General features: G+C 40.4%; 1 protein-coding gene across 1 annotated transcript; it reads right to left on the bottom strand.

Moving 5' to 3' along the window:
- Nucleotides 1–6175: 6175 nt before the first annotated feature.
- Nucleotides 6176–12027, bottom strand: LOC143904836 (uncharacterized). Its single transcript, XM_077419796.1, has 3 exons — nt 11887–12027; nt 11268–11792; nt 6176–11087 (listed from the first exon to the last, which is right to left on the bottom strand). The coding sequence occupies exon 2, from the start codon at nt 11785–11787 to the stop codon at nt 11272–11274; it is 516 nt and encodes a 171-aa protein (XP_077275922.1). The 5' UTR covers nt 11788–11792; nt 11887–12027; the 3' UTR covers nt 6176–11087; nt 11268–11271.
- Between the last annotated feature and the right edge of the window lie 888 nt (nt 12028–12915).

Below are 12915 nucleotides of genomic sequence, written 5' to 3'. Positions count from 1 at the left end.
CGCACGCACGCACATATATATATGTAGGTCCAGAAGTATGTTCCGGGACTTTAATTTTTGATATCGGTATATTCCGGGACATTTGGCAGTTTCCAAGACTGTCCTGGAAAAAATTGATGTCCTACGGCAATTTTCGGGACAGTTTTTTGAATCTGATTACATATATAGCGTTATATTCCAGGACTGTACATTTCAAAAAACGTAAACAGTCCCGGAACATACCTCTGGACCTACATTGTATATATACACACACATTTATTTAATATAAATATTTTATACATTCTGCAAACATGTGTGGAGACTAGAAGCACATTCTTTGATAAACACAGCAACTAAATTAGTCACAGATAATTCCATAACATTTCACTAGATTTTAAAAACGGAAACAATAATAATAAACTCTCGCTTAACAGAATATCATGGTTTGTAAATGGACTTTCTCTTGATATCAGTCAGTTAAAGACTGCTTTGTAATTATTGTGAAAAGTAAGTAAAAGTAGAATTGACATTTAGTAATCTAAATTAAACACATTATAAAAATTTTTACAGAATAATTTTAGTGGAAATATTATTGGCAGTAGTACGTACAACTGAAAGCTACTAAACATACCTTATAAGACTTTAGTAAACAACAAATAATTTTCATATTTAAAATTAGTCAATGCCTGATGTCTTTTCCGTCCGATGTCTTTTATACTGGTGTATATTGCGCAGACATAGAAGTATGTTATTTGTCACAATAAAATAATATGTTGTAGCATTGGAAAAAAGCTAATAATTTATTAAAATGTTACTAAGAACGTTGTTGTAAATAAATAAACTACAATTTCAGATTATTAACAAATAGTTAAATGTAGTAAGCAATACCTGTAAAAATATTTAGCTTTAGTATGTAAATATTCTTAATACGACTCACCGTGAAAACAGTTTGTACCCTACTTTATACTGTATAGGTATGTAGTTGATGAAACTAGTACAGATAACAGGAAAATGAGTCAAATTGTCATATTATACATTTCTGTATTTTATTCAAAAACTGAACAAAATTTTGGAAAGAGGAATATGATGTGCTATTCTCTCAAAGCAAATGTACATTAATATATAAAACATTTTTAGGAAAATATACTGCCAAAAACTACTTTTGGACATCCTACATATGTGTATGTCAGTTTTTTAAATTTACTTTTTAAGTTTTGTGTTAAATTGCATAATTTTTTTGCAGTAACAGTTATACCTTAAAATGAGTGATAAATGACAATTTCGACATATTCTATCTATTGGCAGTTTTGACAACAGTGTATATAAAAAATGAATATAAAGGCAGTTTTGACACCTAGCGTGTTGCTTTCAAATCGAGAGCGTTTAACAGCATTGTTGTGAATCTTTTAAACAACAAGTTCTAACATGTTTAAGATTTTGCTGTAATTTAAATTAATTTCTAGTCAGGAAGTGAAGCAATCTTTCTTGAACAATATTTACGTTACCCGATTGGACAACTGTGAAAATGACATGTGAGAAAAGATTTCTTCTAGTTCAATTTATTCAAATGACACCTGAAATAGTACATTTCATAATGTATATTGTATTGTTAGAATATAAAGATTATTATAATGACTCAATGCAACATGAAATACAGTTGATAATTATTGTTGCCAAAATACACTTTGTATTTAATTAATTTTATATAACTCATTTTGTTAAAATGATTTGTACTATATTTGTACACATAATTACTCTATTTTACACTCTATAGGTATGTGTAGTTAATGAAGCCAATACAGATAACAGAAAAGTAAGTCAAAACCATATTATACATTTCTGTATTTTATTTGAAAACAAGAAAAAATTTTAGAAAGAGGAATATAATGTGCTATTTTCTAAAAAAGCAAATGTACATTAATATTTTTAGTGAAATATAAAGGCAAAAACTATCTTTAGACATATGTAAGTTTTTTCGGTTTAATTATTTATATTTTTTAAGTTTTGTGTTAGAACGGATTAGCTTGTACTAACAGTTATGTTTTAAAATGAGTGATAAATGACAATTTTGGCATCTTTTATTTATTGGCAGTTTTGACACCTACAAATATATATAAAAATATATATAAAAGCAGTTTTGACGACAGTAGTCAAAACTGCCTTTCTGTATATAAATATATATACAGTTAAATAACGGTAGGTTTGACGACAGTCGTTCAAATTAATTTTTCTATACAGGGTGTCAAAAATAAAAGTAACCACCCGAATAGAGGGGGTAGATTGGATCAAACTGAAAAGAAAAGTCTCGTACCATTTTGCAAAATTCGCAATAGTTAACGAGTTATTAAATAAAACGTCTGAGCGAATGCGCGCACAAGGAGCGATAGAGGCGGGCCTCGGCGGCTGGCTGGGCTGGCACGGTGCCCGGCGCGCGGCGAGCGGTGGGGGTCGAGAGACGAGCGGCGAGCGGAGCGCGACGCGGCGCGGCGAACGTCGAGCGACTCGATGTTATACACTGCGACGAAAAAGTATTAGAGCCAGCCCATACTAAACTTACGATAATTCCTTCGCGTAAACGGGATTTTCCTTCGCGTAAACGGGATTTTGTAGTAACTTACAATAATTTACTCCGCGTAAACGTAGTAACAGTAGGTAGCACACGTATTGGCTATTGCATAGGCATTGCCGTAACGTCTTACGCCTTAGATAATATTAATTAGTTTAGCTTGAATTATGTGTAATAAAAACATTTAATTTTAGTAAATTTAATTATTTTGCACGTCAAAGTTTACGAGGTTTACCACAAGCCTTACTTTAACTTTTGTTTATGTTATAATAACTTTAATGGTGCGTGTCCACCTGCGAGTAAAACTCTCGAGAGTAGCTCTCGAGATTGATTCTCGCAAATGGACATATTCCTAAAGAGTACCTATAACAGAGAATGAATCGCAGCTCTCGGCGAGCGATCTTTTCAAGACCTATTCGCAAATCGACACGACGTTATTTTACTCTCGGAGATCAGCTCGCCAAGCTCGAACGCTGTTCGTATTTTGAGAGCTACATGATGACACAAAGGAACTTATTGAATAATGCGGAAATCATGAACCATTGTAGAATACTACTGTGACAGAAATAAAAGTTTTTTTAATTTTTATGTTTTGCGAATAAAGTGCGAAAAATTCATAATTTAAAGAATTAGATAAGAATATTTTTAATACATTCTCTGCTTATTACATGGTCAATAATTAGTAACACTTTAGTTTTACATATTTTGCACGTTTTAGTTACAGCGTTGAAATTAAATACATTTTTACATCGCAAATTAAGTACATTAAAAAAAAATTATTTAATATTTACATGTAAAAATCTAACATCAAGATATTTCGCAAACAGAAAACTAAATAATAATATCGCACTACGTATTCCACTTCACAATTTGTAAGTCTGTAGAAATTTTTAATTGTTGGGAATCTTCAATCTTAAGCTCTCTAATTTAGAGCAGACCCGACACTTGCGATCAATCCATTGCTTGACCCAGAAGGTCTTTTTGTTGTTATTTAACAACCTTTTTCTTTTTAAAATAATGCTAGCCACTATAGTAGCCGCAAGTCTCTTCGTTTACGAGACATTATAATGTCACCACTCTCAGAGATCGACTAAAAAAGTACGTAAGTGGACACAGTGTTGAGAGAACTGACCAAAAGAATACTCTCTGGATTCTCACGAGATGCTCGCAAGAGTACAATGTTAGAAAAATTACTCTCAAATGGACAGTGTCAGAATAACTCGAGAGCTACTTTGGAGAGTTTTACTCGCAGGTGGACACGCGCCTTAAAACTCTCGAGAATATCTCTCGAGAGTTATTCTGACACTGTCCATTTGAAAGTAATTTTTCTGACATTGTATTCTCGCGAGCATCTCGCGAGAATCCGAAGAGTATTTTTTCTGAGAGTTCTCTCAAAACCGTATCCACTTACGTATTTTTTTAGTTGATGTCTGAGAGAGGTGACATCATAATGTCGCGTAAACGAAAAAACTTGCAGCTGCTATAGTGACTAGCATTATTTTAAAAAGGAAAAGGGCGATCATGGCGCAGAAAGATATGCGCTGCTCTAACGAGCTGAAGATCCGAGTTCAAATCCGACCGAAAATTGTCCACGGTTTTTATTTGATCGCCACCTCTCGGAAGGGTTAATGGCAACCCGCCGAGAGTGTATCTCTAAGAAAGCAGAAGGGAGGCCTCGGATTTTAAACAGGTCGAACTTCAGGAGGCTATGGCTTGAACTTGCTATAGTGCCGTTGAAACAACAAAAAGACCTTCTGGGTCAAGCAATGGATTGATCGCAGGTGTACATTTGGTGCTGGATCTGCTTTAATTAGAGAGCTTGAGATTGAAGACTCCTAACAATAAAAAGTTTCTGCAGACTTACAAGTTGTGAAGTGTAATACATAGTGCAATATTATTATTTAGTTTTCAGTTTGCGAAATACCTTGATGTTAGATATTTACATGTAAATATTTAATAATTTTTTTTTAATGTACTTAATTTGCGATGTAAAAATGTATTTAATTTCAACGCTGTAACTAAAACGTGCAAAGTATGTAAAACTAAAGTGTTACTAATTATTGACCATGTAATAAGCAGAGAATGTATTAAAAATATTCTTATCTAATTCTTTAAATTATGAATTTTTCGCACTTTATTCGCAAAACATAAAAATTAAAAAAAACTTTTATTTCTGTCACAGTAGTATTCTACAATGGTTCATGATTTCCGCATTATTCAATAAGTTCCTTTGTGTCATCATGTAGCTCTCAAAATACGAACAGCGTTCGAGCTTGGCGAGCTGATCTCCGAGAGTAAAATAACGTCGTGTCGATTTGCGAGTAGGTCTTGAAAAGTTCGCTCGCCGAGAGCTGCGATTCATTCTCCGTTATAGGTACTCTTTAGGAATATGTCCATTTGCGAGAATCAATCTCGAGAGCTACTCTCGAGAGTTTTAGTCGCAGGTGGACACGCACCATTAAAGTTATTATAACATAAACAAAAGTTAAAGTAAGGCTTGTGGTAAACCTCGTAAACTTTGACATGCAAAATAATTAAATTTACTAAAATTAAATGTTTTTATTACACATAATTCAAACTAAACTAATTAATATTATCTAAGGCGTAAGACGTTACGGCAATGCCTATGCAATAGCCAATACGTGTGCTACCTACTGTTACTACGTTTACGCGGAGTAAATTATTGTAAGTTACTACAAAATCCCGTTTACGCAAAGGAAATTCCCGTTTCCGGGAAGGAATAACCGTAAGTTAAGTATGGCTGGCTCTAATACTTTTTCGTCGCAGTGTATAACATCGAGTCGCTCGACGTTCGCCGCGCCGCGCCGCGCCCCGCTCGCCACTCGTCTCTCGACCCCCACCGCTCGCCGCGCGCCGGGCACCGTGCCAGCCCAGCCAGCCGCCGAGGCCCGCCTCTATCGCTCCTTGTGCGCGCATTCGCTCAGACGTTTTATTTAATAACTCGTTAACTATTGCGAATTTTGCAAAATGGTACGAGACTTTTCTTTTCAGTTTGACCCAATCTACCCCCTCTATTCGGGTGGTTACTTTTATTTTTGACACCCTGTATACTTATATATATTCAGCCGTGTAAAGGTAGTTTCGACGACCGTCGTTAAAACTTCCAAATGTCGTCGAAACTGCCATGTTATATGAAAAATTGTCGTCAAAACTGCCTTCTGACATAGACATATATATAAAATGTTGCGATAGAAGTGTATTTCAAAACCTTTCGCGTAAAGATAATTTTTAAAAACTTTTATTCCAATTTTTATCTCTGAATCGTTTCACGCGTGAAATAATTATATAAATCTTTCAGTCGAGCTCCGTTTCTAAAACCTTTCTCGCGCAATATATTTCAAAAACTTGACAAATTCTTTGTTATGTCAGTGAATAAATTAACGCAGGTTGTATACGTTTGACCAATAACTGACATTTATAATCAACTCAAATTCTTACGTTAACTCGACGCGTTCGACATACCTGTGGTTCTGTGTTTTTCATCGAGTTAATGTAAGAATTTGAATCATCGAATATATTGTTACGCGCCGACAAACGTTCGCCACACAATCACTCACTTTCACACTCGCGGCGCGTGTCACGACACTCTCGCACAAATAAGATGACTCGTTTAGAAAATCAGTAGCTCTTTATTACGACTCTCGGTATAATAGAGGAGCTCGGGACGACACGTCCGAACGAGACGCGTCCCAGAGTAAATCTGAACATCAGGTATGACAGGAAAATCAATAGTTAATTGAGCATCACGCAATCAATATTAGTAAACAAGCATCCGTCACTAAGGACGGTTCGCGACGCGACATTAATAACGGGCGACTCGCATATACGCGCGACACGAGGACAGCACGGGCGTAACACTACCCCCCCTCTTCCAAGATTGTCGCCCCAGACAATCCGGGAGGGTAGTCAACTTGCGGTAGTTTCTTTTGTGCGCCCCAGGGCGCCGAAACAGTCCTTGCCCTCCTCGAGCTGCTGCTCCAAGTTACCGGGCTCTGCTTCTCTTGGCCCCCGGTAGCCGCACGCCAGTCTCCTCCCGAACCTCTTTTGGGGCGAGCTGGCCAGGCTCCCCCTCCACGGTCCGAAGATGACTTCTGCTCCGCTCCCCCGGCGTATCCCTCGCTGTCGGCTTCCCACGACGCCGTCCCAAATCTTCAGACAAGGGGGGGGAAACTCGCGTGGACCCAACGTCTTTTCAGACACCCCGAGTCTCTGCCTCAGCATTTGCTCAACGTCCCACGGAAAAACCACGCTCAAAAACCGTGGGCGAGGCAGTCTTCTTAAAAAAAAAAAAACTTCTTTCGAGGAGTCTTCGGCCGATGTTCTGCCAAGGTCCCTTCTTTGAGCACCACTGACTCCCTCTAGGAAAAGAACATTAAACGCAGTAACGGAAAACCAAACATTAAAACATTAAAGAAAAACCAGAACCCATTTCCTCAGAATATTTATTAACCATTCATTTCGAAAACACGATTGTCAATAAATATAACCCACCCTCCGGGCTCCGACCTATTCTAACTGCTCAACCCAATTTCCTTTCAGAGTACATAACTAGTCTATCCGAATGTACAACCTTACTCCTGTGACGAGGTGATTTCCGAATGCAATAAACCACGTCACTGAGTTTCTTAATTATCAAAAAGGGTCCCTCCCAATTGCTTTGCAACTTGGGAGCCTTCTCCTTAACTCTTCGGGGATTGAAAAACCAGACTCTCTGCCCCTCCTGAAAGAGAACCTTTCTAACTCCGCGATCGTAGCGAGCCTTCATTCGAGCCAATTTCAAATCCAATTGTTTCCGTGCATTAGTATGAATTCTCTCTAATTTTTCTTTCAAATTTCTAACAAAATTTCCGACCAGTGGCGGCTCCTCAGCATGAAATTCCGAAGGATTCCCTCGCAACAAGTCTGTAGGTAATCTGAGATCTCGGCCAAAATATAATTCTGAAGGAGTAAGTCCAGTTGACTCGTGTTTCGAGGATCTGTACGCTAAAAGATACATGGGGATCCACTGATCCCAATCTCTTTGATTTTCCGAAATATACTTCGCTAGATAATTAGTTATGGTCTGATGCTGTCGCTCTACTTGTCCATCGGACTGAGGATGTAAAGCTGTAGTTCTTGTTTTCCTTATCTCCAACAGCTTCATCAATTCCGAGAAGAGTCTTGATTCAAAATTCCGCCCTTGGTCGGTATGTACCTCAGTAGGCACCCCATGTCTAGAAACGAACTGTTTTACAAAGATCTCTGCTACCGTTTTTGCCCTCATGTTCCTCAAGGGGAAAGCTTCCACCCATTTTGTAAAACAATCCACTATGACAAGAAGAAATCTATTCCCAGATTTCGTCAACGGAAGAGGACCCAGAATGTCCATCTGAACTATCTCCAATGGAGCTCCGACATTGAAAACTTGTAAAGGAGATTTTCCTTTCCTGCTTCTACGAATCTCTTATCGAGAATGGATACGTCAGAGCCCGTATCAACCTTGAAAGAACACTCTTTCCCATCAATTTTTCCATCATAACAAAAATAACAACAAGGTTTAATTCTACTTTGTTTAAAACCGGTTTTATTTAACAGAACATTTTCAGAAAAAATAAACGGGGTATTAACAATACGAGCCAAACCTTCCCCGCCAAGTTTGACTAAACCGTGTTTCCCCTTTCTTGCGGGCACTCGGACCGGAAATGTCCGGTCTTACCACAGGTCCAACATTCACCGCGACTGGCGTTTTTGCTGCCACGCGAATTTCCCCTCTGCTCATTTTTTCCTTCTTCAGCTTGTTTCCCGTTCCCTTCCGTGCCCTTTTTCCCATTAAAATTATTGTTCTGTCCCTCCTTCGGAAAACTTTTATTCGTCTTCTCCTTCTCTCGAGCATAATTGTCCCCTTGAATTATTTTCAATGCTTTTGCTCGCTCGACTGCCCGACTTAATGAGGTTATCCCCTCTATTTGCAACGTACGTCGAACAAAAATATCGGACACAGCCGAAACGAATTGCAAACAAGCAATCTTATCCCGGATCTCATAGGGGCACTCGGGATACGCAAGACGAGATAGACGCTCAATATCGGAACTGAGAGTAGCTAGATCCTCCCCGAATCTCTGTCTGCGATTGGTGAGAGCGGAGTAACTATTCTGCGTTAAATGACCCTCCCCAAAGCGTAGCTCGAGCTTCGTTTTCAGCTCTGCAAAATCTAGACAGTCGACATCTTGCACGGTCTCTAAAATGGAACGCGCTTTTCCCCTCAGACTCGAGGCTAACACAACAGTTTTCATCGCGTTATTCCAAGAATTCGCTCGCGCAATTAGATTAAATTGTGACAGATATTCATGAAGTGGGACTGTCCCGTCATACGTATCGGGCTTCACTTTATAGCCGAGCCCGAGGCCCGCTCCCGCGGCAGCGTCACTTGCGTACGAAATCTGATTCCCGACGCTAGCCACGTTTGAGCCTACCCGATACAAATTTTCGCCCGCATTTCCCGCGGTCAAGTTTTTTTCGGTCAAGCGCGCGATATTTCTTTGTGCGTCTCGATTCTTTCGGCCGGGCGTGAGTCGCTTTTACTCGCGTTCCCCGCGTTTCTCGGGATCGCGTCCCCCCCACTCGCGTGCGCGTCTCGCGCTTCCGCGCCGTTCGAGAACGCGATACTTCTGCGTGTGACTCGCGCCCCCCGCGCCGCCCGCGACTCGCGTCCCCGAGTCTCCAGACGCTCTATTATTAGAATGACTTAGCTCTGTGTTGGAGATAATCCCGCGGAGACGGCAGAGCTCCTCCTCCTGGCGGCGGAACGTCTCCGCATAATCGCGCTCCCTACGTGCGTGTTCCTCGCGCATCAAACGGATCTCTCCTATGACGGCCTGGAGAGTCACAATTNCCGCTGACGNCTCCGTAGCGNCCGACTGCGGAGTCGCTTCCCTCAGCCGCTTCCTTGTGCTGGACATGGCCGTTGTATCGTCGCTCGTCCGATCTTCGCTCGTTCGATCCTCGCTCGTCCGATCCCGGACGAGCCCCCAAAATGTTACGCGCCGACGAACGTTCGCCACACAATCACTCACTTTCACACTCGCGGCGCGTGTCACGACACTCTCGCACAAATAAGATGACTCGTTTAGAAAATCAGTAGCTCTTTATTACGACTCTCGGTATAATAGAGGAGCTCGGGACGACACGTCCGAACGAGACGCGTCCCAGAGTAAATCTGAACATCAGGTATGACAGGAAAATCAATAGTTAATTGAGCATCACGCAATCAATATTAGTAAACAAGCATCCGTCACTAAGGACGGTTCGCGACGCGACATTAATAACGGGCGACTCGCATATACGCGCGACACGAGGACAGCACGGGCGTAACAATATATATGTCAGTTTGGCCAAAGATACATAAACTGCGTTAAATTTGAAAACTTAAAATTAAGTTACTTTTGAATCGTTTCGTATAGGACGAGATATGGCATTTGTAAACCTTTCGGTTGAGTTTTCGATGAAAAGTTTTCGATGAAACTTTATATACACATCATATATCTATAGGACAAGTAAATATAGACGACGTTAGAGAAATGTTTACGTGCCGCCTTATAAAAACCACGCGTACGTCATACGTATAATTTTTTCTTTTTTTTTTCTTTCTCGTACAAGTGCGCGCGATTTCAACCATACTTTCATACCGAGAACGTGTGTAATCGTAAAATTCGCTGAAAGCAATTTAAGTTTCGAAGAAAAGCAAAAGGACGAGAGACTCACCGAGTGCACGTAGACAATTCTTTCTCCTGGGTATGTATATATATTATAGTATACATTGACGACGACGGTTGGTAGTTTACGTAACGAGTCTCTCTCTCTCTCTCTCTCTCTCTCTCTCTGGCTGCGAAGATATAAATAAATTTCCACGATCCCTTGCAATATTTGTACGTCTTTGGCGTTTATTCAAGATGTAGGGAAGGGGAGGGGGGCGCGAGGACAAAAGTCCGATCGGGCCGAGAGGAAAGTATAATACCTCTGGAAATGGTGAACATATTCAGAGGATCGCCGTCGGGTGTGGAACGTGCTTTTCCTCTACTTGCTTTAGACAACAATTCGTGCTTGCGCGTATGCGTATATCTGACGCCCTGACATAAACGCCTGGAGTCCTGATATTTTTCGTATATAATATAAAATTAGTAATATATGTACAACATTGACGTGTTTTTTGATGACTGTGTGCCAGTTATTTTCAATAATTAACTGTCTCAATCTTTGAATTATAAGCATCAAATATCGCTAAAAATGTAAAAATTTTAAAATATCTTAAAAAATTTCATACGTTTACATAGTATAACTGATAATAGGTATAAAATAATAATACACAGCATAATATTGGATAATATTGCATTTTATATTACGCAACGTACACAAAATATATATATTTTTTCCAATGTGTGCGATGGCCGTCGGACGTACGCGGGCCTGTTACACAGAGATGAGCCGCCGCAAGTTTCGGCTAAGTTTTCATCAGCGTCGTGCGAAAGAAAAATGTGCCCACGCGCTAAAAAAGTAATCGTTCGCAGTTATTGCTTTGGTAACTTTTGTACGTTTTAAAAACAAAAATTATTGAGCACGTTTAACAATGTAATTAAAATTAATGTAAGTAATAACATTTATGTTAAAAAAATTGTTAGTGATAAAAAGGACTCGCGCGTATTGCGGACATTTATCGCACACTTACCACCCTACGAATCACAACGGCGGCGCTTCTCGTCCCGCTGACGCCGCTGCAGCTCGTCCCTATAAAGCTGCAGCCGCTCCTGCCGTCGACGCCGTAGCAGCTGCAGGCGCCGCTCCATACGGCGCCGCTCCATAGCCCGCGACCGACGTAAATTGTCGAGCTCCCGCCGCATTTGTCGATTGTGCTCGCACGCCGAGCAAAACGGCGGCGTGTTTTTCGCCGCGACGGGACGTCGCAAATGGTCCGGCAGCCGGTCCGAGTTGGGATGGACCAAATCATAGGGAGCGGCGGAAGTCGTAAGGACCTCCGCGGGATTTCGCGTGCCGACGACGCATCGCAAGTATCGCTCGCGGAGCAGGTTCGTCTCGCTTATCCAAAATTCGCTCAATGAATTCGTCTCGCTCGCGTCCGCGTCGTCGGGTCTCCACCTCGGTCTCCACTCGTCCTCGTCGGACGCCGATGATACCGCGATTGGCGGGTCAATTGACGCGTCGCCGCTAATGCTGGAATCGTCGCTCATGTTGTCTGAAAAATAAATAAAAATAAAATTACATATACAAGTTTCAAAAAATTAATGTAATGAAAGGAATGGAGAACAAGTATACGCGTACCTACGCACCAAAGTGATCGCACGATTGAACACGAATATGCGCGTATGCGCCCCCAACCCTTTGAACGCGTGGCGCTGAAGCGCCAACGACGAAAGCGCCACTTGTAATTATTACTCCCGCTGCCGCTGCCGCTGCTGTGTGAACGCGGATTAAAAATTACTATAGACTCACTCTAGGCCCCGCTGGGCCGCTGTGTGCGACGGCTATAGGCGCGTTTTCGCTACGCGGATTCGCGCGAATCGTGGTTGCACATTTGCGTGTACCGCGCGCGTATTTGGCGCGAATTGCGATATTTTCGAAAACGCGCATAGCGTACCCCTAGCGCGTTATTCGCTTGACGCACCCTCTATGCTTGATAATAATTAATTTACACCCAACGGTTGTACCATTTTACATAATTACGAGCCGCGACGAACGTCACGTCCGGACGCGATAACGCGCGTATTTCGACGACATTTTATATACTTTCAACGAGATGCTTCAATTGCGCGTGCGACCGTCAACCACGGGAAGCACTTTTGCGCGCCTTGTGTTCAAAGCAGAATAATTTTTTAACAGTTTTGAATCCGTATAACGTGTAAAAGAGGAGACAATAATTTTAAACGTTATTCCGAAAATTGATAAAATTGTTAAGAGCGAGTTGGAATACGTTCGAGAAAATGTAAAACGCTACGATCTGTAAAAACGTAGTTAGAATAATTTTCAAGAATAGAATGGAAATAACAAAAATTGAAAAACGGTAGTTAGAATAATTTCAAGAAAATGTTACGAAACGGTAAAATTTGTAAAAACGTAGTTAGAATAATTTTTAGGAATAGTACTGAAATGGTAAAATCTTAAAAACGGTAGTTGGAATAATTTTCAAGAATAGTACTGAAATGGAAAAATTTGAAATACGGTAGTTTGAATAATTTCAAGAAAATGTTACAAAATTGTAAAATTTGTAAAAACGGTAGTTGGAATATTTTTCAAGAATAGTACTGAAATAGTATAAATTTAAATACGGTAGTTGGAATAATTTCAAGGAAGAGTACTGA

The sequence above is a fragment of the Temnothorax americanus genome, unplaced genomic scaffold (genome assembly GCF_048541705.1).
Source record: "Temnothorax americanus isolate GAGA-0224 unplaced genomic scaffold, ASM4854170v1 Scaffold59, whole genome shotgun sequence".
Lineage (NCBI taxonomy): Eukaryota > Metazoa > Arthropoda > Insecta > Hymenoptera > Formicidae > Temnothorax > Temnothorax americanus.
The sequence above is the reverse complement of the archived record's forward strand: the minus strand, read 5'-3'. Positions and strand labels throughout refer to the sequence as shown.